General features: G+C 44.7%; 6 protein-coding genes and 1 long non-coding RNA gene across 13 annotated transcripts, besides 1 other annotated feature; 4 read left to right on the top strand and 3 right to left on the bottom strand.

The window, feature by feature from the left end:
• Positions 1-16: 16 nt before the first annotated feature.
• On the bottom strand, positions 17-3,361 carry Vti1b (Vesicle transport through interaction with t-SNAREs 1b). 2 transcript variants are annotated; one of them, NM_001275780.1, is made up of 3 exons: positions 2,853-3,361; positions 406-544; positions 17-345 (listed from the first exon to the last, which is right to left on the bottom strand). In NM_001275780.1, exons 2-3 carry the CDS (start codon positions 415-417, stop codon positions 136-138), a joined length of 222 nt encoding a protein of 73 aa, NP_001262709.1. In that variant the 5' UTR covers positions 418-544; positions 2,853-3,361; the 3' UTR covers positions 17-135. The 2 variants fall into 2 exon arrangements, with proteins under 2 accessions (NP_001262709.1, NP_001138075.1); NM_001144603.2 differs by lacking the exon at positions 2,853-3,361 and having other exon boundaries at positions 406-647.
• Vha100-2 (Vacuolar H[+] ATPase 100kD subunit 2) lies at positions 1,187-10,033 on the top strand. 2 transcript variants are annotated; one of them, NM_142465.2, is made up of 6 exons: positions 1,187-1,364; positions 6,947-7,084; positions 7,151-8,778; positions 8,839-9,097; positions 9,160-9,394; positions 9,466-10,033. In NM_142465.2, exons 2-6 carry the CDS (start codon positions 6,968-6,970, stop codon positions 9,729-9,731), a joined length of 2,505 nt encoding a protein of 834 aa, NP_650722.1. In that variant the 5' UTR covers positions 1,187-1,364; positions 6,947-6,967; the 3' UTR covers positions 9,732-10,033. The 2 variants fall into 2 exon arrangements, with proteins under 2 accessions (NP_650722.1, NP_732337.1); NM_169810.2 differs by lacking the exon at positions 1,187-1,364 and adding an exon at positions 3,428-3,643.
• A 517-nt stretch (positions 10,034-10,550) lies between these two features.
• Vha100-4 (Vacuolar H[+] ATPase 100kD subunit 4) lies at positions 10,551-13,515 on the top strand. The gene is made up of 4 exons (NM_142463.3): positions 10,551-10,790; positions 10,910-12,781; positions 12,844-13,087; positions 13,144-13,515. The coding sequence occupies exons 1-4, from the start codon at positions 10,638-10,640 to the stop codon at positions 13,407-13,409; spliced, it is 2,535 nt and encodes an 844-aa protein (NP_650720.1). The 5' UTR covers positions 10,551-10,637; the 3' UTR covers positions 13,410-13,515.
• cona (corona) lies at positions 13,469-14,528 on the bottom strand. The gene is made up of 4 exons (NM_142462.3): positions 14,330-14,528; positions 13,970-14,269; positions 13,722-13,897; positions 13,469-13,650 (listed from the first exon to the last, which is right to left on the bottom strand). The coding sequence occupies exons 1-4, from the start codon at positions 14,432-14,434 to the stop codon at positions 13,608-13,610; spliced, it is 624 nt and encodes a 207-aa protein (NP_650719.2). The 5' UTR covers positions 14,435-14,528; the 3' UTR covers positions 13,469-13,607.
• Positions 14,529-15,283: 755 nt separating this feature from the next.
• Positions 15,284-18,776, top strand: CG14309 (uncharacterized protein). The gene is made up of 3 exons (NM_142461.4): positions 15,284-15,659; positions 15,724-16,047; positions 16,136-18,776. The coding sequence occupies exons 1-3, from the start codon at positions 15,355-15,357 to the stop codon at positions 18,405-18,407; spliced, it is 2,901 nt and encodes a 966-aa protein (NP_650718.2). The 5' UTR covers positions 15,284-15,354; the 3' UTR covers positions 18,408-18,776.
• A 401-nt stretch (positions 18,777-19,177) lies between these two features.
• CG7675 (uncharacterized protein) lies at positions 19,178-22,232 on the top strand. 5 transcript variants are annotated; one of them, NM_001300461.1, is made up of 4 exons: positions 19,178-19,276; positions 20,002-20,143; positions 20,992-21,130; positions 21,389-22,232. In NM_001300461.1, the coding sequence occupies exons 2-4, from the start codon at positions 20,003-20,005 to the stop codon at positions 22,117-22,119; spliced, it is 1,011 nt and encodes a 336-aa protein (NP_001287390.1). In that variant the 5' UTR covers positions 19,178-19,276; position 20,002; the 3' UTR covers positions 22,120-22,232. The 5 variants fall into 5 exon arrangements, with proteins under 5 accessions (NP_001287390.1, NP_650717.1, NP_996233.1 ...); NM_142460.3 differs by having other exon boundaries at positions 19,178-19,324; NM_206511.2 differs by lacking the exon at positions 20,002-20,143.
• Positions 22,233-22,378: 146 nt separating this feature from the next.
• Positions 22,379-22,563: a mobile genetic element.
• Positions 22,564-23,858: 1,295 nt separating this feature from the next.
• Positions 23,859-25,820, bottom strand: lncRNA:CR44946 (long non-coding RNA:CR44946). Its single transcript, NR_125205.1, has one exon. It is a non-coding gene; the product is annotated as a long non-coding RNA:CR44946 (long non-coding RNA).
• Positions 25,821-26,011: the final 191 nt, after the last annotated feature.

Below are 26,011 nucleotides of genomic sequence, written 5' to 3'. Positions count from 1 at the left end.
ATTGGAAGTGCATTTTAGTGGAGTATATACATTTATAAGCTTATTAACTAGGACAAAGAATTCGTAACGATTAATAGGTATATATAGTCCATCGCCTGTTTGGTGGTTACGACTTTGGAATAGAATGGCATTGGCTCACAGGTGAGCGAACTTCAGCACCAGCAAGCCGACGAGTATGCCCACCTCCAGAATGATAATCAGGATTAGGATGATCTTGTTGTAGAGCACCTCCCTGCTCAACTTCCGAATGATGACCCTCGATTTGGACAGATCCTGATCGGCGTCCTCCAGGCGGCGCGTGGTGCGTAGCAGCGACTCCCTCTGCTCGCCCAGTTCGCCGAGTACCTGTTGATGCGTAAGCGAGCATTAGTTAGCCCTGTTAATGGCTACTATCTGGGTAATTACCTCCGCCCCCATGTTCTCCGTTTCGATGGCAATCTGGTTGGATCGCTGGATACTGTCCGTCGTCCGCTGTAGCACGTCGTAGGTGCTGGCCGCGAGCTGCGCCTGCCTGCGCTCCTGGTCGCTGCCGCTGGGCAGCTGGCTATAGCCGGCGTAGGACATAATTTGGTAACAGCTTTTAATAAATTAAATGCGATGCAGTGGGAATATCAAAACAAAACAAAGGCAGAGTGTGGCCGTGGTGAGCGGTGCAGTGAAAACGCTATTTGGTAAGGTACTAACGCGTTGTGCGTGGAGCCACCTGTTAACACTTTATGCACTTTACAGCACTTAAAACAGTTGAAATTTAAAATGAAACTGTTACCAAATTAGCTTAATATTATTTTATATTCTAAATTCTAATTAAAAGTTTAAATTGTAAGAAGTGTTAGTTCAATTGGTTTTTTTTTGAGATTGGCTTCCTCACTATCAACAAGCACATCTAGTTACTGCAAAAATATCACATATTAATGGTGATTAATTGGGTGATCCTAAGAGTGATTAGGTTTTTGGAAACTGACCATTTTTTTGGTAGACACATGTAGCACTCGAGGATTTTGACTTTAGTACGGGTATTTGTCGATTTCTGATTTGCGATAACGGTCACCGATCATACATAGTTGGCATGCCCGCGCCGAGAGAGCCGCCTGAATTCACAGGGTGTGTGTGCTGAGTAACAGAGAGTGCGAGGCATTTCGAGGCGATCGCGAGATTTTCGAACCGAAGTCGCGGCAGCGAGTGCCAAATTTAAACGCAGTCGATCGCTGGCGGTGAGCAGACGTGTGCTGCGCTCCATTCAGATTCAGATTCGAATAAAGATACTCTCGCTCGGCAACAAACAAGTTCTAAATTTATCGCTCGCACTCGCGGGGAATCGAATCTGGTGTGTCTTTGACATAAAAAGCGTTTTCGGAGCTGTGAAGGTAAGCGAAAAACTCGAAAAAACTCGAAGCAACTGGAAAAACCCGGCGGGTTCGAGGTGTAAAAGCTGTGCCACGGGTTATCCACCCGTATATATCCCATATCCCCTGTAAACTAGCCATCCAAAGCACGTGCTTTGGCAGCAGGGAGTATGTGCAATTAAGCCCAATTTGAATGCACTTTGGCACGTGATGCTGGCTGCTGACAGCTACTGGTCGGAAAAGTGAGCTTACTGGGGGCTGCGGGGCACACCTGTCATGGGACCCATTGTGCAAACACCTGCCAGAAGTCGCAGCTAAAGTCAGAGCGGCAGATACGCGTAGCGCTATCTCTTTCGTAAGCCCCGAGTATCTCTGAGATACTCAGGTACGCACCTACTACGTTCGCAGTGTGTGTGTGTGTTAGTCGAACCCTTGTCATGTGAATATAATACTCTCCAGAGTATCTGTGAGTCGCGCTCTCTTTGCAAAGTCGCGAGTTTTCGAGTTTTATGCAATCATCATAATCATATGGGGGGGTTCTATCATGTGATCTTTTTCTCGGGGTCTCGGTTTCCAGAAGCCTTGCGTCCCCACAAAGATCTCCAGCTGGAACGGAAACCCTAAAAGCTGGGCTCGAGTAGTTGCGAATAGCGCACAATAAATACCAGTCGATTATGATTTATGGATCGCTCTATAAATTGTCCAATGGCACTTCCAATCGATCAATCAGTATTGCGCTGATTAGCCACAGTCGCAGACCCAGTTTATGAATGGGGAAAATCTGATCGATTCTAGAAATCTAGCAATTTCACATCTGAAGTATAGTATTTTGCCGAGTTGCACACAAGTGCTCCTGGTCGATCGTCCAGTTAATTAGCTATATAAAGCCAAAGCCCGGCCACTCGAGTCGCCGATCTCCAGTTACGTAACTCTATATGTATGGCTTATCGGGGAAGTGGTCGGCAAACACTGCAAATAATGCTGACTTTGATGGCTTATTTTTCTGTATTCAATAGTATTGCGTAAAGAGGCTATTTATAAGGAGTTGATACTAGCCGATTTATTAGCTGGCTCCTGTTTTACAGCTCTATATAATTTTGAATTCCCCCCATTAGTTCGATAATATATGAGCATAATCATCTTTGTGACGCAATGAAACGGTTTCTTCGCACAGAAGCAGTTGAAGAAAATGAATTGAACTGACAATTGGCGTTAATAAATGATGGTGCGGACTGTTTTTGTTCCTCGATCGCCTCCACTGTGGATTCACATTGAATTGGTTCGGTTATTCGTGCCAGCGAGTTCTTAATTACCCGCAGTGGAAAAAAAATGGTTTTGTCATAAAACCGAGCGCAAAGGCACCATAAAAACTAGAAGTTATATTCGTATTCGAATTAACAACAAATAGCGAACGGGAGAGCCAAAGCGCAGAGCGATAAAGAGAGAAGCAAACAAAACAGAGCGCAAATTCAACGAAACTTCGAAGTGTAGCGATATTAGCCTACTCACACATGGGCGTGCGCCCGCTCCCAACAGCAAAAAAGGGGGGTTGTCAATGTCAACCGCTCGTTCGCTCTCTCGGCGCCGCTCCCTCGCCCACTCAGCACCTCCTTCTCCACTCACCATCGAATAAATGTGATTAAGGCTCACCCACAACTCGCGTGTGAAAGCCAAGGAGCAGCTACAACAACTGAAACAACAACATTGCATCTGAAGTACAGTGCAGCTTGCTTATGTCGCTCCGCTCAGTGATAAAAGCTGAAGATTATTATTGCTCTCACAGCTATTGTTCTTATTGCAATTTGGGAAGTCTTACATTTCACCTTCTTACTTATTGTCGCAATAAGTAATTATTTTAATTAAAGACTTCTGGACATTTAGTAATAATAAAAGTTTACCTGTACATCGTGATAGGCGCACCCACACTCACGCACACAAGGCTAGATTGACCAGCAAAGCAGTGAAGAGGTGGAGAGAAGAAAGCGGGAGAGAAAAGAGAAGGCGAAGAGAGCGAACGGCACTTAGTTGTTGTTTTGAAGTCGAACTGGTTTACAGTTAGCAGTTAGCAGTTGCCTCTCAGCTGGCTCAGTGTTTTTTTAGTGTTCGAGCTGTGCGTGTGAACTGTGATATTGCGATATTGGGCTATCGCAATTGGAAACTGGACTTTTGGTTGAATTCATTATAAACGAAAGTGCGCTCGTTGAATCATTAAACAACATTTGAGCAGGCGAGTTACAATTCTATTACCGGTTTTTTTTTTAAAGCCAATCGAGTTTTGGAGGTAATTCTCGTCGGCGGAGGTAAGGGTTTCATGTGAATTTATACTAATTTATTGCATTTATTATAATTGGAAGCTTAGTTTTGTTCCTATATATTGCACAGCAGTATATCTTTAATACTATATATTAATTCTATTTTGAGTTCAGAGAGAAATATAAAACTTGTAAATAGGTTTCATATCTACATATAATGCCTAGGTTAAAGTCTGAGCCATATCTGTTTCCGCTTTTAAGTGATAAACCTTCAATAGTAAATTACCTCAAACAATGAATTATAAATAAGAAGCTTTCCCATTCGCTATTTTCTACGCCTTAGAAAGAATACAACACGTCGTAACGTTTTGATAAATTGCTAGAACCTAATTGGTCTATAAGTTTGTTCTTACATTTATTATTAAGCCAAGTACTAGAAATGCCGTGCACTAGGGTGCTTAAAAATGCACACCATTAAACCATGGGAAATCCTTCAAATGTGGTTTCAAATTGCGCCACTTAACCTCGTTAATAGTTAACACCGCCAAATTGCATTATAAATTTAACAAGTAGCCGCTTTAAATTGGAGAGACCCGCTCTATAAGGATTTCCCCCACCTGCTGTTTCGGCGCACGCCAATAGTAATTTAATAATGCCATAAAGATGTTGAAAACAATTGCCCGACAAACATTCTAAAATGAGCCTTAACGAGCTGAGAACTTGCCATATTCCTAATTAATAATAGGAGCAATTAGGCTGCGAATTTCATGACTCTGCTATTTTTAGCAAACTGCCGACAGCCAACGATTCTTGGTTATAAAACGACAGAGCAGAACAACAAAGTGTCAACCTACATAAATGCTGACTGAGCTGATAAAATGTAAGCAAAAACGCTGAAACTGGTCGAAAGATATGGGAAGCAACAGGCGATAGAGGAGCATATGCATATGTATTCAGAGTAGACGCGGATCGGATTGGGGAGTCATATGCAATTCCAATCCCCAGCGAAGTTGCGCGCTGAAACCTCGAGGAATTCGGGTTTCAAGCCCCCTTTTCCACCCATCCGACTTTAGTTGGTCACATGATTGATGAACCTCCAATAGCTATGGGTTGGGTTTGTCGATGGATATCAATGACGTCCCCATACTGGCTCCTGTCCAATTGTCTTGGCGGCCACCCAAGGGTTTTATTCTATAGTATGACATATGGGGCTTTACAATTCTTCAACATTATGATGTATTTGTGCAATCGCAAGAGTTTACTATTCATATTAACGTGGGATGCCAAAACTTACAAAGTGGTAATTCAACGCTTGTAAAATCTCAGCAAAATCTTCCGGAAATTCTTGGGAATGTACCAATGATGCGATTCCATTTTTACTGATAGATTCTTTAAAAAACAAGTAAAAAATGTAAATACATTAAACTGCTATATTAAAAATTAGCCTAAGAGCTATAGAGATTTTTCAACTATATCTTTCCTCGATAACAAATGCCCAATGTTTTGTTCTTAATGCCTGCCACCTCTGCATAAATGTGTTCACATATAAAATAACACATCATTCGTTTTATGTGTCCCGCAAAAAGCAAAAGCTAATTTTCCTGCTGTCGCGAATTGAGGGACTGGCCACTTGGACGGGATCCAGGGATCTCGGGGATCCGGGGGAGACATTAAAGTTCGATAATGTGCGAGGCTGACGTCGCCGTGTCGTTGACTGTTTGGCCCGATGATGTCACAACAAACCTTGGTGTTTGTGGTCTGTGTGTACACAGCGAAATGGCGGAATGCTCTCGAGTGCAGACACCGGAATGGTGACTGGTGACTGGTGACTACGGACCAATGCCCCTTCCCAGGACCTGCCCCACCACTCCCCCGCGGTCACCATATGTCGCCCAACCACAGATGTACCAGTCCACCCGCTCAATTAAATCAAAAACAGTAATAACTGGCATTATCTGGATCCACCGATTTTTGGTAGAAGTCCGCTCTTGATAATGTTACAATTATCAGTTAATTTGCTGAACCATAATTTATATTAGCTCATCTGCAGATACATATATGCGCTTATGTTGCCAGATTTTTCGAGTTGAGAAGGAAAGTGTAGAAATAATGCATTTACGGTCGACATGGGCGATAAGAACTGTTTTATTCGGCCGTAAACACTTTTGCAGCGGGTATGGAGATAACTCAAGCAAATAAGTTAAGATTGCGATGAAAAAGGCCTTGCAAAGTGCTCACCCTTCTAGATTACCAACTCCAGGGAATGACATTTTGGGGACATGGGACAACATGCGCCTCGCAGTAAGAAATGAGTCAAGATAAACTGGTACTATCCCAAATTGGTGCGCCTAGACATATGTACATATGTGAGCAATGAATGAGACCATAAAAATAGAATATCTTAACGATTGTTCATATCAAAGATCGTTAATTACTATATACCATCATAATATGATGATTTCTTTCTGGATCCCACTCCGTATATCGTTTTGAAAGTGCGATAACCATTGAATCACTTCCTGCTGCTTTCTTAAAATGTTTAACTCCTTTTGTATACCAAAATGTTTTCTCATTCTTTTCGGTACTTTTCCCTTGTTTAGCATTTCATGCAATCTTCAATTTGATTGGAAAAGACCTTGAAGAGTCGCCACGAGTTTGAAATTCATTTGCACTTAACGATCCGTTTGAAGTTACGTGATTTAGCAGTTAAACTCAGGGGCCTAGAACGTGACAAGGTGTTGTAATTGAGCAACCGATACATATTTGGATCCTCAAATAATTGACTCTCCTCTAGTCGCACTGAAAGCCAAAACATGTGTTGAGTTTCGGCCAGGTCCGAGCGCCATATGGAGCTGAAAATAGAGTGATTGCCTTTCCGCAGCAGAGGAAAACAAATGAAAGACAAATAAATAAAATGATTTGCAGAGCAAGCCGGCAAAATTCGTATATACATAAATATGTCGGGTTGAATAGCGGGCGAAGTAGCACTGAAAAAAAATTTATGAATATTTTTTGAGAAACTATAGAAAATCAAATTAATAAAAAAGAATTAGTAAAAAAGATACATAATTTCATTTTATATTACAATTATTTTTCAACAAATAACAGATAGATAGATCTGAATTTCGTTTGAAACATATAATTTCATAGCAAAAGTCCCACTTTCTGAGACTATTTCCCTCAGTGCTGCGACTTGTTTATCGTATACGACATTGTGGCCCAGACAAAACATTCACTGAGGGCGAAAACAAAACGTTGTCGTTGGCTGAAGCAGCTTTTCCCTGTTTTAATTGCACGTCTGCGGAATGCCGAAACTTACCTCCACCCCCAAAATCCTCCTTTCGCCCACAGGGAACGTAAGCAGTCGCCAAGATGGGGGACATGTTCCGTAGTGAGGAGATGGCACTCTGCCAGATGTTCATTCAGCCGGAGGCCGCGTATACCTCCGTATCTGAGCTGGGCGAAACCGGCTGCGTGCAGTTCCGCGACGTAAGTACGGATTGTCTTTGCGAGATACCGCGACTAATCAGATAATATATCTATCTTGACCAACAGTTGAATGTGAACGTGAACGCCTTCCAGCGCAAGTTCGTCACCGAGGTGCGTCGCTGCGATGAGCTGGAGCGCAAGATCCGCTACATCGAGACGGAGATCAAGAAGGACGGCATCGTCCTGCCCGACATCCAGGATGACATTCCGCGTGCGCCCAATCCACGCGAGATCATCGATCTGGAGGCGCATCTGGAGAAGACCGAGTCGGAGATGATCGAGCTGGCCCAGAACGAGGTGAACATGAAGTCCAACTATCTGGAGCTGACCGAGCTGCGCAAGGTGCTGGAGAACACGCAGGGCTTCTTCTCCGACCAGGAGGTTCTCAATCTGGACTCCTCCAACCGAGCTGGAGGAGACAACGATGCTGCTGCTCAACACCGTGGCCGGCTTGGATTCGTTGCCGGTGTAATTAACCGGGAGCGAGTGTTTGCCTTTGAGCGTATGCTGTGGCGCATCTCCAGGGGCAATGTCTTCCTCAAGCGCTCCGATCTGGACGAGCCGCTGAACGATCCGGCCACCGGACATCCCATCTACAAGACCGTCTTCGTGGCCTTCTTCCAGGGCGAGCAACTGAAGAACCGTATCAAGAAGGTGTGCACTGGCTTCCACGCCTCGCTGTATCCCTGTCCCAGCTCGCACAACGAGCGCGAGGAAATGGTTCGCAATGTGCGCACCCGCCTGGAGGATCTGAAGCTGGTCCTTAGCCAGACGGAGGATCATCGTAGCCGCGTCCTGGCCACCGTGTCCAAGAATCTGCCCTCGTGGTCGATCATGGTCAAGAAGATGAAGGCCATTTACCACACGCTGAATCTGTTCAACATGGACGTGACCAAGAAGTGCCTGATTGGCGAGTGTTGGGTGCCCACCAATGATTTGCCCGTTGTCCAAAAGGCTCTGTCCGATGGATCTGCTGCAGTGGGCAGCACCATACCCTCGTTCCTGAACGTGATCGACACCAACGAGCAGCCGCCGACCTTTAACAGGACTAACAAGTTTACCCGTGGCTTCCAGAATCTGATTGATGCCTACGGAGTGGCCTCGTACAGAGAGTGCAATCCCGCCCTGTACACCTGCATCACCTTCCCCTTCCTTTTCGCTGTGATGTTCGGCGATTTGGGTCACGGCCTTATTCTGGTTTTGTTTGGAGCTTGGATGGTTTTGTGCGAGCGCAAGCTGGCTCGCATCCGCAACGGTGGTGAGATCTGGAACATCTTCTTCGGCGGTCGCTATATCATTCTGCTGATGGGTCTGTTTGCCATGTACACTGGTTTGGTTTACAACGATGTCTTCTCCAAGTCGATGAACCTGTTTGGATCACGTTGGTTCAACAACTACAACACAACGACTGTCCTGACCAACCCGAATCTGCAGTTGCCGCCCAACAGCTCCGCCGTGGGTGTCTATCCCTTCGGAATGGATCCCGTGTGGCAGTTGGCTGATAACAAGATCATCTTCCTCAACAGTTTCAAGATGAAGCTCTCGATCATCTTCGGAGTGCTGCACATGGTCTTCGGCGTGTGCATGTCGGTCGTTAACTTCACCCACTTCAAGCGTTATGCCTCCATTTTCCTGGAGTTCGTGCCCCAAATTCTGTTCCTGCTACTGCTCTTCGGCTACATGGTGTTCATGATGTGAGTTTACTTGTAAATAGCTCACTCCTTTCCTTATCTAACGAGTGCTTTTTTGTGCAGGTTCTTCAAGTGGTTCAGCTATAACGCTAGGACTAGCTTCCAGCCAGAAACTCCTGGATGCGCTCCCTCCGTGTTGATCATGTTCATCAACATGATGCTGTTCAAGAACACTGAGCCACCAAAGGGTTGCAACGAGTTCATGTTCGAGTCACAGCCCCAGTTGCAGAAGGCCTTTGTGCTCATCGCCCTGTGCTGCATTCCTTGGATGCTTCTGGGCAAGCCCCTGTACATCAAGTTCACTCGCAAAAACAAGGCTCATGTGGGTTTATCATTTAATTATTTGAAGTTGGTCCAGTATTAATTTCCAATTTTCTCTCGCAGGCCAATCACAATGGTCAGTTGACCGGCAACATTGAACTGGCCGAAGGCGAGACTCCTCTGCCCACAGGATTCTCTGGAAACGAGGAGAATGCCGGGGGTGCCCATGGCCATGACGATGAGCCCATGAGCGAAATCTACATCCATCAAGCCATCCACACCATCGAATATGTGCTCAGTACCATCTCGCACACGGCGTCCTATCTGCGTCTCTGGGCTCTGTCCCTGGCTCACGCCCGTAAGTATTCTATTCTATTCTATTCTATTCTATTCTTTGTGATTAACTAACTAATAACTCACAAATTGCAGAGCTCTCCGAGGTGCTGTGGCAAATGGTGTTGTCCCTGGGCCTTAAGATGTCCGGCGTGGGCGGTGCCATTGGTCTGTTCATCATCTTCGGCGCCTGGTGCTTGTTCACCCTGGCTATCCTGGTCCTCATGGAGGGTCTGTCCGCCTTCCTGCACACTCTGCGTCTGCACTGGGTGGAGTTCATGAGCAAGTTCTACGAGGGAATGGGCTACGCCTTCCAGCCGTTCAGCTTCAAGGCCATTCTCGATGGCGAAGAGGAGGAGTAAACCCATCCAAATGTGCTCAAACTAGGGAAACGTGTATACAATTATACCCCCAGCCCGAACTATTTTGATTGTTTGTTAAATGTTTTTGTTTTGTTTAATTTTTTGGATATTGTCAGTATTGTGGTGCTCTTCCCACATTTTTGTATCCTCCGTTGTGTATTCCATTTGTAGTCAAAGTATTCCTCTTTTGAGTTGTGCCTAGTATTCTCAAAAACCCTTTCGAAAGCAATAATTTGATATTCATTGTTATAAATAACTAATTATACAAATACTAATTGTAATAAATATACAGCAAAGAAGAGAACGAAGACTTGTTGGAATTCATTGAAAACTCAAACCCCACAGCTTATCTACCCTACATGTTCTCACAATACAGATTGCACATTAATAAATTTAATTTTTTTGTAGCATTCTTTTGGGATGTTCACAAATGTGGACAGCACGCCCAGATACAGATAGACCATATTGTTGTTATAGCTTGTATTATTTACATAAGTTCCGATGTGTATACAGATATTTGTAAATGTATTGAGAAGGTAATTAATTCGTAAGCGACTGACAATGGGTTTTTAAGTCCAAATAGTTGAACTTTACAGCCAAAGGCAAAGTAACTACCGATAAGGAAGAGTCATGGTGAGGGGAATCGCAATTGAGGTAACGGCCATTCCATCACATTGATGGATGGCTCGATTGGGCACCAAGTTCCCCAAATATTTATCCAGGGGAGGCAACTCGCCTGCACTGATAAGCCGGTAAAGTTGCTCGTGGGCCAGCAATTGTCACGGAACCTTCCTCGTCCAAGTCAAGTGACCAGACCGATCAGTTCGTCAGCTGTGCTCCGAAAGTGAGGAGCCCACTCCGGAATTGTTTTAACCCAAGGAGCAAGGATCAACAGGATCAGCTATCATGTCCAAGTGGTGGAGCTGCGGCTCCAATCAGGAGAGCAACAGCATCTTCCGCAGCGAGGTGATGTCCTTGGTGCAAATGTATCTGCAGCCGGAGGCAGCCTACGATACGATTGCCGCCTTGGGCGAGGTGGGATGTGTTCAGTTCCGTGATGTAAGTGCTGCCAATAAAAAGTTTCCATCAAGGATAATATAAATTTGATAGCTATGCGTTTTCAAATTGAAAAGAGGACCTCGGTATGATTCTGAAATCTTTTACCATCTTTCAAACAGTTGAATGCGAAAATAAACGCTCAGCAGCGAAAATTTATTGGCGAGGTGAGACGCTGCGATGAACTGGAGCGCCGGATCCGCTACGTAACCGCTGAGTTGAACAAGGAGGGTCACAAGGTGCTCGATCTAATGGATGACTTCCCACCGGCTCCTCAGCCACGTGAGATTATTGACTTGGAGTTGCATCTGGAGAAAACAGAGACAGAGATCTTGGAGCTGGCTGCCAACAATGTGAACCTCCAGACCAGCTACTTGGAGCTGAGCGAGATGATCCAAGTGCTGGAGCGTACCGATCAATTCTTTTCGGACCAGGAGTCGCACAACTTCGATCTGAATAAGATGGGCACCCACCGCGATCCAGAGAAGTCCAATGGCCATCTGGGATTTGTGGCTGGCGTGATCAGCAGGGAGAGGGAGTACGCCTTCGAGCGAATGCTGTGGCGTATTTCCCGGGGCAATGTCTTTGTTCGCCGATGCGATGTTGATGTGGCCCTAACGGATCCCAAGACGGGCAATGTGCTGCACAAGAGCGTCTTCGTGGTCTTCTTCCAGGGCGACCAGTTGCAGGCCAGAATCCGCAAGGTGTGCACTGGTTTCCATGCCCACATGTATCCCTGTCCCAGCTCACACTCCGAGCGCCAGGAGATGGTCAAGAATGTGAGGACCCGATTGGAGGACCTCCAGGTTATCATTAACCAGACGAGTGACCACAGGACCTGCGTCCTGCAGGCTGCCTTGAAACAGCTGCCCACCTGGAGCGCCATGGTCAAGAAAATGAAGGGCATCTACCACACGCTGAACCTTTTCAACGTGGATCTGGGCAGCAAGTGCCTGATTGGCGAAGGTTGGGTGCCCAAGAGGGAGCTGGAGCTGGTCGAGGTCGCTCTGGCTGCAGGATCAGCCAGTGTGGGCAGCACTGTGCCTTCGTTCATCAACGTATTGGACACCAAGAAGGAGCCACCAACCCACTTCAGGACCAATAAGTTTACACGTGGTTTCCAAAACTTGATTGATGCCTATGGAATCGCTGGCTACCGGGAGGTGAACCCTGGTCTGTACACCTGCATCACTTTCCCCTTCCTGTTTGCGGTGATGTTCGGAGATATGGGCCACGGAACAATCCTCTTCCTTCTGGGTCTGTGGATGGTGATCGACGAAAAACGGCTGTCCAAGAAGCGAGGTGGCGAGATCTGGAACATCTTCTTTGCCGGGCGTTACATTATCATGCTGATGGGTCTGTTCGCTATGTACACTGGATTCCACTATAACGACATCTTTTCCAAGTCGATTAATGTTTTTGGCACTCGCTGGGTCAATGTGTACAATCGAACCACTGTGCTGACCAATCCCACGCTGCAGCTGAACCCCTCGGTAGCCACACGCGGTGTTTACCCAATGGGCATCGATCCCATTTGGCAGTCGGCCTCGAACAAGATCATTTTCCTAAACACCTACAAGATGAAGCTATCGATCATCTTTGGAGTGCTGCACATGGTCTTTGGCGTGTGCATGTCGGTGGAGAATTTTGTATTCTTTAAGAAATACGCCTACATCATCCTGCAGTTCGTGCCCCAGGTCCTCTTCCTGCTTCTCATGTTCGGCTACATGTGCTTCATGATGTTCTACAAGTGGGTCAAGTACAGTCCAACAACAGACGTGGAGGCCGACACTCCTGGATGTGCGCCCTCAGTCCTGATTATGTTCATCGACATGGTGCTTTTCAAGACGGAGACGGCCCTGCCAGGCTGTGATGTCAATATGTTCCCCATTCAAAAGAATCTGGAGATGATCTTCCTGGTGGTGGCCCTTCTTTGCATTCCGTGGATTCTGCTTGGAAAACCTCTATACATTAAATACCAACGCCGAAACAGGGTAAATTATTGGGACTGTCATAATTGCCCAATTACCTAATAATATATCTATATACCTTCTAGCCTGCTGGACCAGTGGAGGAAGTGGACGAGATCGTAGAGAAGATAGAGGTGACAACTGGCAAGGAGATCATTATCACTGAGGTAGCCGAAGCGCATGAGTCGGGAGGACACAGCGAGGAGGATGACGAGCCGATGAGCGAAATCTGGATCCACCAGGCCATCCACACAATCGAGTATATCCTTAGTACCATCTCACACACGGCCTCATATCTTCGTCTCTGGGCCTTGTCCTTAGCTCATGCCCGTAAGAATCTGCTAAGTCAGTAATTGAATTTGTACTTCATGCAGATCTTATTTCAGAGCTATCGGAGGTGCTGTGGACTATGGTGCTGGCGATGGGACTTCAGATGAACGGCTACGTGGGCGCCATTGGGCTGTTTTTCATCTTTGCCGTTTGGGAGTTTTTCACCATCGCTATCATGGTCATGATGGAGGGTCTTTCCGCCTTCCTGCACACATTGCGCTTGCACTGGGTGGAGTTCATGAGCAAGTTCTATGTGGGAAACGGATATCCGTTCACGCCATTCAGCTTTAAGGATATTTTGATCGTCGTCGAAGATGATTAGAACCATCAGGATAGCCATCGTGATTCGCTCCTTGAAGAAGGTTTAATTAAAAAAGCATTACAGAATAAAAAGTACTTTATTTGTCAAATTATTTGGAAAACGCAGCAATATTAAGGATTATTTTTTGGAAGATGAGGTACGACCGTATTTTCCAATGCACCTTTGGCGATTGTTCAAGTGTTATTTGTTTTCCTGTACTTAAATTGCAGAAATTTTGGATTTTAAGTCTTCGATTATCCCACTGTGGAAAAAACAAACATTTGGGATACATGTTCTTGTACGGTTTTTTTATAACTCCTAATAGTTACTCACATGAGGTCATGTTCGATCTGGCCTAGAACACGGATATCATTAGCCATTGACTTTTGGGTGGTGTTAACAAATTCTCGCTTCTTTTTGAGCTCCTCGGTCTTTAAAGCCGTCTTAGCGCGAATTTCTTGCGTTTCTTTCTTGGTGTTAAGTATGGTCTTCTTTAGATCGTGGTAGTTCTGAAATAGAAAATATTTGGATAGAATTTTACAAACCTGCAAGATTACTGGTTTCTTGAGGAGATTACATACCATCACGGTGAACTCATCGAAGCATTTCGTCTGCTCCTGCATCTCGGCCTTGACCTTGAGCGCCTTCTTGCAATGGTCATCGTAGGCCTGGGAGACGTTTCTCTTGGCGGTGACCGCCTGATTGAGGCTCTCCAGGATCTTGGCGTTCTTCGTATGCAGAAAGTGGATGTCGTCCACAAGATTCTGGGAATTGGTGACATGGGTTAAGTCGTTCAAAGTGGTGTACTTCTCGGCAATCAGGACATCCAACTCCTTCTTCTTTTCATCGACCAGCGCGGTACGGTGATCATTTTCGGAGCCCTACAATAATATCAAAATGTATATAAATTTTAACTAAAAATGTTTCCTTTCTTAACTTACCAATTGGGCCACTGATTTCTCAATGTATGCTGTCACTTGGTCATCTTCCTCAGGTGGGACCTCAGTTTTGGAGTCTTCCTTGTTCCAATCTTGGTTACTACCCATTGCTCATGTAGTTTTGGATAACAATTTGTTTAACTGTAATAATAATTGTCGCAACGTTCTATTCAAGTTTTGGCGAAATTTCTGTTTTGACGTACAAAATGGCGGTCAACTTAGTGTTGGAAAACAGCAGATAGGTCGATGACGATAGCAACTTTCTACACACTTATTGGTGATAGATCTGTTGATGAGCGCGCTATTTAAATTTACACCAATTGGAAATATTTACGTTCTAGTCAAAGAACACAAATACTTCATAACTTTAATAGTTTCCATATCTGAAATTGGCATACATTATATTCACATTCATGTTCATATATTTATGTATATCACAGAAACTGTGGACGATCGACTCTGACTCTGGACTTGTGACTCTGATCAAAAATATAAATATATATAATAAAAATATATTCTTCTACATGTTTCACACTTTTCAGCGAATCTAATATACCCTCCTTTTACTTTGTGAGTATAACTGAAAGCTTTGACGTGATTTGTTTTGCAAAATGGTTCGTAACATTAAACTTTGTGTGAGAAACCTTCTTAATTTAAAAAAATGAGACGGTTTCTCTTCTCTTTTCTTCTAACAAACCGTGACCGCCAGCGAGGATGCCGAAGAACTGGCCTCCGCAGATTTACCCCAACCTTATTGGGTCATCTCATAGTTCATTGATAAGCACGGCATTCCAACCACGGCCCACTTGTATGTGGGTTTGGGTTACGTTAGTGGTGCATTGGAAGAAGGTCATCATATTGAGGGCAGCGATCAGCGCAAAATTCTTGCGGATGGCAGCGAAATCAGATGGAAATGATCGAGTGGGGAGTTTATTTAGAGGTAGTCATTATGAAACTCCGGTCAGTTGTGGAGCCATCGAGCAACAGACAGGTCTCCGGTCTTTCCATTCGTAATTCTGGATTAAAACATGTGGCATTTGTGTTTGGCTCTTTTGGGACTGGCGGTAGTGTGCTTTGCGGATACACTGGTTCAGCTCCATGTGAATCGTCCTTACAACGATGTGAACGAAAAGTTTGTCAGTTTTGCCGTTCGTCCGGAGGATCTGTACGATGCCCTGGATGGCAAGAACCGCAAGGCGGTGACCAATTTGGCGAATCTGCTGGGAGATGCGCACATCAAGTTCGTGGGAGATTTTTACTTCGCCAGCAATGCGCCAACTAGGCTGCGAAACCCCACCAAAATCATTTGGAAGGGGTTCAATCGGTGGTCGCGGTAAGTTGGTGGTGATGGCTTTCCTCCCATTTTCTGATCATCTATCTGACCTTATTTTTCGAAGGGCCGTAAACTGGACCATGATCATCCCGGTGCCTTATGCGCCCGATGATTGGGACTCCATGCATACGCTGAAGATCCTGAACACCTCCTATATGGTTGGCATCACCGACTGCATCTGGCAGCTGGGCACAGACTTTGGCACCTCCAGAGCCAAGGACTACGTCCAGGAACTTCGAACTCTCAAACTGATGACGGATACTTTCAAACCGTATGTGGACGACTGGCGACTAATGGGAGCGGACATTTCAGCTGGAAGCAGTGCTGATGAGACCAAGAGATACGTAGATATGTCCAAGGATCTGAATACGGCATTTGGATGGACGCAGTAAGTAGTGAGATTGGAAGTGAATGTATTTATGAACATTATAGAAGTAGCATCTTACCTTTTAATAATTATTTTGTTCCAACTGTAGACCCGCAAACATGCTGCCCAAATCAAGCCTGGGAAGCTACTTGTACGACAGCGATCCTGCCCTGCGAACCCTTCAGCAACAGCGCGTTCCCTTGTGGCTGACCTTGCCGGAGGAGCGATCCTCGCAGAGATTGGTGGGCGACGAGACCACGGATGCCTTGCGGTGGGCCCAAACTATGGGAGATGCCGCCGCTAGTGGATTCGATGTTATATTTAAGCGAATGAACTTGGTGGACTTCGAGCGACCAAACTTCAGTCTGTATGTAACTGCTTTGTTCAAGAAGGTCATGGGATCAAGGGTGTTCCCAGCCCGACCTCTGAACGCCTTTGCTCCGAGCAACAAGTTGTATACCCATTGTGCAAATGCCGTATCCGGAGGATTGGCATTCATGGTGGTAAATACGGAGGAGCAGCCAACAACGATTACTGTGAAGAGTACCAGTAGTTTGAGCAGTAGCGAGATTTGGCAGTATGTACTGACTGGCCATGATCAAAGGGTCCAGCTGAATAATGTCCGCTTGCACTTGAACACCACTTTGCGTCCCCTGATCAAACCCATTGATCCAACAAAGCCACTGCAACTGATCACGCCCAGCATGGCGGTGAGTTTCTGGGTGCTGCCCGATGTCAATCTGGAACACTGCCAGTTCACGGAGATCGAGGCAGGCGATTCGAGTGGGGAGTCCTCCAAGGAGAAGCGCCGATCATTCCGCTATAGTTCCGCCGATCGGTTACTCCAACGATTGATCGAGGAAACTGCAGTTGCCCGAGGCTCGGTTCAGAGTTCTATTAATCGCAATCGGAGATTTGTCGTTGATAAGGAGGAAACGTCACAGACCCTACTAGATCGACTACTGGACCATTTCAAGGATGACGGTCCGCTGAAGAGGGATGTGGGTGATGAAGTGAACAAGTCCAAAGAACAGGCTATTAAGCCTCATAAAGCTCTGGCCTGGCTGTATCAAGTGCTCGAGCACACCCGTGACATGGGCAAAAAGCGGGAGAGACGCGACACATCCAGCTATTCCGGGCCCTTCTTCTACAATCGCCAGGGTAAGAAGACAGCATTGACGAAGAAGATTACTGAGATCCGGAAGCCGGAAAAGAAGAATAAGCCCCTTTTCGACTTCGATGAATTCGATGAGGAGAAGTTCTTCAAGCGCATTGGAGAGAAATCCGAGGAAATACCCACTTACACACGGCTTCCAGAGGGTGATGTCCACCTGAAGCACATTGAGACTGTGGATGGGGAGGTGGAAAACGAAGAGGAACTTGAGCGGGAGGTACCCAAAAAGCGCAGGACCAAGTCCAAGAGTCAGCTAAAGATCATTCAAAGGGAGGACAAAGAGGATGAACAGGAGCAGGAACCGGAGCAAACAGAAGGGCGTCCCAAGTTGCGTCTACTGCCCACGGAATTCTTTGAGGCCCTACCAGCTCCCAAGCAGAACAAGCGATTAAATCTGGGAGCCACCTTGAACTCACTGCTATTTCCGGAACCCTTCTCCAGCAAGGCCACCATGGCCAAGGCTAGTCTGTCCCAAAAACCCAAGTCTGTTGAAGAGTCCGAGCCCGAGGAGGATGTGCAACCGGTGCCAAGTGCTAGAAGGCGTCACTCCAGGCTAGGTCACGTGGCCAACGACTTTTTGCAGGCCCAAAAAGAGCTTGGAAAGCATTTCCTCAGCCACATCAACGAGCATGAACACGAGTTTTCTCTAGGAGATGAGGGCATGCGGGAAAGTTCCCTGGAGTCGGCGAATGTCGGTAGGAAGTCCCTCATACAGGATCATTTTGAGGGAAAGAAGGCAACGCCTACTCTTCATTCGAAATTGCCTCAAAAGCCAGCCGATGAGGGTATCACTTCCTGGTGGGATTTACCAGCTATGAGAAGGCGGCGTGCCGTACTTAACACTAATTCCCTGGCTGAACTGCCCTCCAATGCCATAGACAAGGCAGATCGCGATGAGATGATGCCGCTGGGAAGGTACACCTACTACGAGTACAAGATGGATCACGAGGCAGAGAAGGATGCCAGCCAGCCCAGGGAGGAAAAGGAATCCAAGATCATGAGGATCAGCAGCAAGAATTCGCTGGCCTCTGGTCGTAGTCTGACTAAACTCTCCGAAAGCCTCGTGAGCACTATGAAATCAAAGGTATCTCGCTTCATCAACATCATATCCAACCATATGAACGAATGGTACAACACCTTAACCAAGCACTTGGAAACGGATGCGGAAACCCAACCACCCCGCCGACAAAACAGCATTGAGAAGTAGAATGACTTATATTACCATATGACCTTGTTTAAACTGCCAGCATTATAACCGAATGTAAATATATATTTATTTTCAAACATTACTGCATTCAAAGGAATTATATTTGAGCGATAATTCTAAGGGAATTATATTTTTCAAATAAAGCTATATACAGGACTAAGGCAACGAACTAGACGGGCTTAGACTAAGCTTGTGGTAGATTGTTGAGCATTCTTTATTGTACTTGTGAATATGTCATCTCTATAATAAAATGCATTGAATTGAAAAGAATGTTGATATATTTCAGTGGTATCTCGGTTAATGATATATGAAATGAAAAATAAAATAGATTTTTATCTGACATGTTTATACAATTACCCGTAGTACTTCAAATAGTAATAAAGTCTTGGTCATTAAAAAAGTTAATTACTATCCATTATTATTTTCTACATTATTTCAAGCTCATCATTCGAGCTGCATAACTAGAAAAGAAGCTTTGCGAAGCCCCCGACAGGTGGCTTTCTAGACACACTTTCTTGGAATCCACTACCCAGATCTTTCTCTTACCGCTGGTAACTATGTATTATAGTTTGGCTCCACTCTGTGCTCGCTCTTTCGCTGCGAGTGAACCGTTCATGAAGACGATCCCAAAGAGGAGCCCGGAAAGCCGCTTGGCTAACCTGTTACCATGGCTATAAGTGCAATAACAAAATCACCGCGACCACGGCAATACCAAACCGGTGGAGACGATCGCGCATTCTCCGCAGCCTCGGCTTTATAATCGGAATTCCGACTTCAGTCTCCGATTAGTCGTTCAAGGCGAAGGTTGTGGCACTAGCTCTTGGATCCACCAATTCCATTTCGCAGCGCAGATATAGTCCAAAGTGCAGGTCAGCAGAAGTTGGAATAAATTATAGATCAGCCAACAGCCAAAACAGGTGAGTTTGCACTAAAAAACTCGTCTCCGACTGGCAAAAGTTGAGGAACAAAACCCAAAAACGGGTCACTTCTAGACTTTTTCATACATCTATAGATCTTGTTTCTTTTCGAGACTGCATTGTAGGGCGTGGTTCGGTTGGGGGGGTTCTTAAATGGTGCATGCAAGCGTAACCAGAGCCAGTCTTCGAGTCTTGAGGAAAGCTCTTGGAAATCTTTGTGACGTGGACGGTGGGGGAAAAAAAAAACAAACAGAGAAGAAAAAACCAGAAACTCAAAACGACATGAAACTTCAGACTTTCTTTCTTGTTCAACCTTCTTTCGTTTGGGCTGTCAATGAACTTGGTTGAATGTTATTTTTTTCGGCGTTTCATCATAATAAGCCATAATTACGCACATGTGTGAAAGTGAAAGTGTAAGTTTTCTCAACAGTTTTCGAAATTGATTTATTGACAGTCACTGATAAACGATTTGAATTGTGAAAACCTTCGCCGACTAACCAATATCCCCAAAACCATGAAACCCCAAAACCCAAAACCAAACTCGTTTCGTTATGCCCTAAGACAATCGTCTGGCTTTGGCAGCTTCGGTTATTATATAATCTGATTTGCATGTTGACACCGATATATACGTATATGAAGATACAATATATAGTATACACACCTCGGCATATTTGTAGGATGGGTTTCATCTTCGGTTGGCTGTCGACCGAGCACTATGTGCGCGACATCTTCCTCATGACTTCAGTGGCCGCCATAGTGGCCACCCTGATGAGCATTCGGTTCTATCTGCGCATCACGGCGGGACGATGTTTCACCGAGGTAACGAACGCACCTCACCCAATCCAAAAAACCAAGTCCCATGCTCCCCAGAATCGCGACACGACTCGAATATTTCGCACTTTATATGGCTGTTGCTCCCACTTCCGCTGCGAATTCTTTTCAGATCTTGTAGATGAGCTGTCATATACATACAAATGATGGTGGGATAGTTTACTAAAACAGTATTCGGACACGACCTTAAGCTTATTAATCGCTCAAAACTTTTACAAATTTTATATATTCATATAAATGCGAACTATTCAGATAAACATTACAGATCCATAATTGAAAATGGTTCAGCTTACCGCTCTATAGAAAACTACATATATCACTATCTGGAAAAACCCCATATAATTAAAACGATTCTGTAGCATTCCAAGCATTCCGACTATGGAAATCTTTTAACTATATATGAAATCACCACTAGGAAAACTTAACGTGTTTCAATCTTGTTATTACATTGGTCAGTTGTGACGCGTCGACTTAATTACAGATTAAATTAGATACCTTCTGAGAGGCGAGGTACGTCACATCTCTGAGCTACGATTACCACCTGACCGAACATTGTTCGTATCCCACAAAACATCTAAGCTTCTGGGTATCTCGGTTACAATCTGTGAGATCGCTTACCTCTGATTCACAGAAAGCTCTCAGCACTCGAATGGCAATTAAGCGACCCGTTAATGGGTCTGAAAACTAAGATAGCTTCCGTTCCAGACGAACTGCGATTACTGTGACTGTGAACAAGCGCCAACTAATTAGTATTGTAAACATATTTTCGAACCGCCCTCGTCCAATTTTCGATTGCAGCGCCGTATTAAATGATTAACCTTCGACATTGATTACAGACAAAGATGGAGGGCAAGACAGTCATTATCACAGGCGCCAACAGCGGAATTGGCAAGGAGACGGCCAAGGATCTGGCTGGACGTGGAGCCCGCATCATCATGGCCTGCAGGAACCTGGAGACTGCCAATGCAGTGAAGGGTAAGTGGACCAAGACAATGCCTATGAGGTTATGCCAAGGATCTGGCAGGACATGCAACACGGTCAAATTCCGATAACTGGTCTCATCCAGTTGATTATAGACTCTGGCAAAAACTGCTTACTACCAATGATCTTTTTTTATTAAATATTTACGTTGTAATTACTTTAAAGAAAGTATCTTATAATATGTTGGCGTTGCATTAACCATGTTTTTTTTTACATAACCGAATTTTGTAATTTATTGTTGATTTCCCACAGATGAGATCGTCAAGGAGACGAAGAACAACAAGATCCTAGTCAAGAAACTGGATCTGGGCTCCCAGAAGTCCGTCCGTGAGTTCGCCGCTGACATTGTGAAGACCGAGCCCAAGATCGATGTGCTTATCCACAATGCCGGCATGGCTCTGGCCTTCCGCGGACAGACGAGTGAGGATGGCGTGGAGCTGACCATGGCCACCAATCACTATGGACCCTTCCTGCTGACGCATCTGCTCATCGATGTACTAAAGAAGAGCGCGCCGGCTCGCATAGTCATCGTAGCCTCGGAGCTGTACCGCCTGTCGTCGGTTAACCTGGCCAAGCTCAATCCCATCGGCACTTTCCCGGCTGCCTACTTATACTATGTGTCCAAGTTTGCGAACATCTACTTTGCCCGGGAGCTGGCCAAGCGGCTGGAGGGCACCAAGGTTACAGTGAATTTCCTGCATCCCGGCATGATCGACTCGGGCATTTGGCGTAACGTTCCCTTCCCCCTCAACTTGCCCATGATGGCCATCACCAAGGGATTCTTCAAGACCACCAAGGCCGGCGCCCAGACCACTATCTATTTGGCCACATCCAATGAGGTGGCCAATGTGTCTGGAAAGTACTTCATGGACTGCAAGGAGGCCACCCTTAATGCTGCTGCCCTCGATGAGGAGAAGGGTCTCAAGATCTGGGAGGAGTCCGTGAAGATTGTCAAGCTTACGCCCCAGGATCCCAAAATCTAGACGGGTGTCTGCGGCTGAGAGCCAACGCACAATTTACTGATTTACTTTTCTTGTTTTTAAGGGGGAGTTTACTGTAGCCTAAGTTTTCTCAATAAAAATGATTTTGTATAATTAAATGTGGCTCGTTTTCAATATGATATATTTGCTGTCAGAAAAAAAAGCACATCAAATTTCTGACTATATATAATATATTACAAAGATCTTGGTTGTTATATCGGTTGCTCGTGAGTAAAAGGGTATACTAGAATCAAGACTAGAATATAGTCTGGATCAAGATCAATAGCCGAGTCGATCTGGCCATGTTCCTCTGTCCGTCTGAATGTCGAGATCTCAGGAACTTTAAAAGCTAGAAGGTTGTGATGCAGCATACAGATTCTAGATACATAGACACAGCGCATTCACACTAACTGAGCAACGGGTATCTGTTAGTCGGGGAACTCGACTTCTTATTGGCACAGGATTTCGGCTTGGATTTGCAAGGGGACCGTTTTTGTATTACATGTAATATATATTGACAGTCACTCGATAAATCTTTTGCTAGGTAACTAGATATGACAATTCTGACAAGTTTTGAACTTTTCAACTTATTGCTTCTCGTTATTTATTTTGTAGCTGCAGCTTCTTAGTCAAATGATCTTTAAAAAAGTTCTTCTAGGTATTGAGATATGTTAAAAAAAAAATATAAACCAATTTGCTCTATAAGACATTTTACTAAAAGTAATGAGCGTCCATTCATCCCTCTCCTAATACACATATATTTCAGAAAGAATTATGCAACTACTGGTTACATTTTACCCGTTACTCGTAGAGTAAAATTGTAAAAATATGTAACATAAAGTTGATATATTCTAGATCAGGATCATCCGTATCCGAACGTCGAGATCTTAGTACCTCAATTTTTATTGGTCTTGTGAATTGCTTTCGTTTTGTCACGCCCATGATTACTTTTTTTCTTATTTAATATTAATTACAAATAAGCAAACCTGGTTCACCCTAAAAATTAACAGCCTCTGTAAGCTATAACAGGAGTTACTGTTAAAAGCTGATGTAATAATAATTTTATGTATGGTCTAGAAATTAACTGAATCCTGGAATAATTGTTTTAATTCAACTGATATCCATCCTGGATACTCCGTTTCAAATTAATTTCATGAGAATGCTCGAGAACGACAAATCACAGCGCCAATCGGGTGAGGCAAGGTAACCCGATACAAATGGAGAGGGGAGCAGAATCGGGGAAAGGCCGAAAAATTCTCACACAAAGTTTCGTTGGACTCGCTCACCTGTTGAGGAGGACCAAGGGGGTGGATGGCGGGAGGACTCCCGGGGGACTCCGTCGACATGTATAATCTGATAAAATTGCAGTCGCATCCTTTGCGGGCTGTCACCACGCCTGTTTCTGCAGAAACGGAGGGTTGCGGTTGTTCGCTTTTGCGTAGATTGCTATCAGCTCCTCGACGGCACGTGACTTGCCCAATGATGATGATAGTGCCGATCGGTGGCTAATAATATGTTAAATGGCGTAATTGAAATTTAATATTTATCCAAAGGATTACAGGATAATCATTTGCGGCTCACCAAAATGGCATTAAAGATAGCGAAGCGTGCGGCACCGCAGATAATTGAAGGACCAAACGCCCCTTAATTCGCTACTGTGAGAAACCAATAGATCATCGATCGGAACTTTTCACAGGATTTGTTTGCGGAGGTGATGCCCCAATAAAAAACAAACAAAGAGTGCGTTTTTACTGCTGCATTGGTTTGTATCTGTCACCCAGAATAGCAACTTTATTGATAAGATACGAGTATACCGGTAATGAACCCTTCTGGTACCGAAACCCCCTTTTGTTTTTGTTTTTCAGAAAGTATCGCCTTACAAATTCAATTTGGCGCGCTTCACTCAAGTGTACTCATATCCAGAAGGACGAAAAGACATTGTTGTGGCCAAGTTCAGTTTGTAATTCAAGTAGTTGTCTCCTTTTCTTGGGGGAGTCCTTCGACCGTACTTGTATCTACTTCTCCCCCTGGGTTTTTAATAAGTCGCGGGCATTTAATAAGCTGGCTTAGGTTTTTAATAAGAAGTGGGTTATGCGACAGTCCCGATCCCGATGCCGAATCGTCCAGCTGTCAGGACAGCGGTTCGTCCTTCCCCATCCTGTCCAGCAAATGTCAACTGGCAACGGCTGCGCCTGTCACGCGGTCATCGATACTCTCCTCGGGAGCGGGGGCGTCGGTTGTCGGCCCAATTGCACTCACAGATGTCTCATGCACTCCAGTTCCAAAACTCTACAGTTCCTACTAAGTCATATCATAGAAACCATACAGTCCACGCCAGTTGTCTATATCACTGGGGAAGTGTTATTTACAAGTTAAAGGATCCTCTCAGTAAACCTAGTAAATAAAAAAATTGATAAGAAATTAGGAAGAGTGTTTTCACATCCTATATTGAAGAAGAATTTGGCTTAAAAACCGACTGTTAAGCGATGATTGATTGATATAAACACAGATTTTAGCCACTTAAATTCAATTGTTCTTATTAAATCTTAACTTTTGAATCGTTTCTTAATACAAATTTATAATTAGAGGTAACTTATGTTCAAATACCATTGATAAGTTTCATCAGGCATTCAATTACAACAAACTGATAAGTTCAAGGATATGACTTTCGATGGAATTAAAAGTTAAAGGTGTGGAACATTTTTATAATTCACGGCACTTAAGATTGCATTTTTTATTTTCTTAAATAAAGAATAAAGGAGTACGTTCCTTTTGTAAGGCTCTAAGCCCAGGACTTGTTTATAATTTTGTTACTTTTTGTTTATTTTTGTTTATTTTTGTATTTCTGTATCAAAGTTAAGCGCACTTAATGACAACTAATTGTTAATCATCTCTGATTGAGCAGGCACACCTCCCCCACTCCCCGCCTCCAGTTGAACCAAGTTGGTTAGCTCATTTTAGCCGGCATGGTAGCTAATATGACCGATTGGCATTAACATGTTGAATGACTTGAGTGGCAGCATAAAAGCAAAGCGCAGCCCAAACCAGGAGAAGCCCCATCGGTGCAGCCCGAAAAGTATTTCATTGATTTTAGAAGCCTCGCCAATTCACAACGGACTACAGAGCGGCGAAGGCAAAAGAAATGGAATGAAATGAATTGAATTGAAATGAAATGAAATGTGCTCGAACACGAAATGCAGAATGAAAATGAGTGAAATTTGCCTCTCAAGTTGCTGGTGGCAACATGGGAAACGTACGCAGGGATGGGCAGCATCATGTCCTGGCATTGTTAGTCAATTGAAATGCGCAAAACAAACACCAGCTAGCAATGAGCGTTCTGGCAAACAAATCCACGTGCGATGATAAGGTGGTTGGTGGATGGGCTGGTGTGATAACAGGTCCCTCTAAGAGGGGGTGCTCGAATATGTTTACCCTGCGGCTTAATTTGTAGCAAACTCTTGAATTCTTGAATTGCGGTCAATCGAGAGATGGGAAGCAGTTTGATCAGCTGACACCTGAACGCACCACCTGAGTGGAATCTCTGGCTAATTGTTATTGATACCACCGGATTGCCTGGCTACCAGCTCGCAGCTAGCAGCTAGCAGCTCAAGGATCGCATCCTAATCCATTCTGACAATCGGCAGCAGAGACAGGCTCATGTCCTTAGCCAAGTTGTTGACATGAAACTGATACTTGAAGCGAAGTAAAAAAAAAAAGAAATATAAAAATTGAAAACTGGTTCGAATCTGCTCAGACTGTGGATCTGATTTTAACACACACGACGCTGGCTGGGCTTGACCTGAAATTCCCATCGATAAGGTAAGGTGATATGGGGGATATAGCTCGATACGTATGCGATCACTGCAAGCCTTTGCACTCAACTGATTTTGCCAAT

The sequence above is a fragment of the Drosophila melanogaster genome, chromosome 3R (assembly GCF_000001215.4).
Source record: "Drosophila melanogaster chromosome 3R".
Lineage (NCBI taxonomy): Eukaryota > Metazoa > Arthropoda > Insecta > Diptera > Drosophilidae > Drosophila > Drosophila melanogaster.
This window is presented reverse-complemented; position numbering and strand designations above follow the sequence as displayed.

Coding starts and splice junctions, on each gene's coding strand:
- Vti1b (NM_001144603.2), bottom strand. CDS start 564: ATGTCCTACGCCGGCTATAGCCAGCTGCCCAGCGGCAGCGACCAGGAG. Junction 346..405: donor CGGAGAACATGGGGGCGGAG/GTAATTACCCAG, acceptor ACGCATCAACAG/GTACTCGGCGAACTGGGCGA.
- Vha100-2 (NM_142465.2), top strand. CDS start 6,968: ATGGGGGACATGTTCCGTAGTGAGGAGATGGCACTCTGCCAGATGTTC. Junction 9,098..9,159: donor CTCGCAAAAACAAGGCTCAT/GTGGGTTTATCA, acceptor TTTCTCTCGCAG/GCCAATCACAATGGTCAGTT. Junction 9,395..9,465: donor TCTGTCCCTGGCTCACGCCC/GTAAGTATTCTA, acceptor CACAAATTGCAG/AGCTCTCCGAGGTGCTGTGG.
- Vha100-4 (NM_142463.3), top strand. CDS start 10,638: ATGTCCAAGTGGTGGAGCTGCGGCTCCAATCAGGAGAGCAACAGCATC. Junction 10,791..10,909: donor GATGTGTTCAGTTCCGTGAT/GTAAGTGCTGCC, acceptor TCTTTCAAACAG/TTGAATGCGAAAATAAACGC. Junction 12,782..12,843: donor AATACCAACGCCGAAACAGG/GTAAATTATTGG, acceptor TATACCTTCTAG/CCTGCTGGACCAGTGGAGGA.
- cona (NM_142462.3), bottom strand. CDS start 14,434: ATGGGTAGTAACCAAGATTGGAACAAGGAAGACTCCAAAACTGAGGTC. Junction 13,898..13,969: donor TCGATGAGTTCACCGTGATG/GTATGTAATCTC, acceptor TTTCTATTTCAG/AACTACCACGATCTAAAGAA. Junction 13,651..13,721: donor CAGATCGAACATGACCTCAT/GTGAGTAACTAT, acceptor TTTTTTCCACAG/TGGGATAATCGAAGACTTAA.
- CG14309 (NM_142461.4), top strand. CDS start 15,355: ATGTGGCATTTGTGTTTGGCTCTTTTGGGACTGGCGGTAGTGTGCTTT. Junction 15,660..15,723: donor GGGTTCAATCGGTGGTCGCG/GTAAGTTGGTGG, acceptor TATTTTTCGAAG/GGCCGTAAACTGGACCATGA. Junction 16,048..16,135: donor ACGGCATTTGGATGGACGCA/GTAAGTAGTGAG, acceptor TTCCAACTGTAG/ACCCGCAAACATGCTGCCCA.
- CG7675 (NM_001300461.1), top strand. CDS start 20,003: ATGGGTTTCATCTTCGGTTGGCTGTCGACCGAGCACTATGTGCGCGAC. Junction 20,144..20,991: donor CGGGACGATGTTTCACCGAG/GTAACGAACGCA, acceptor CATTGATTACAG/ACAAAGATGGAGGGCAAGAC. Junction 21,131..21,388: donor GACTGCCAATGCAGTGAAGG/GTAAGTGGACCA, acceptor GATTTCCCACAG/ATGAGATCGTCAAGGAGACG.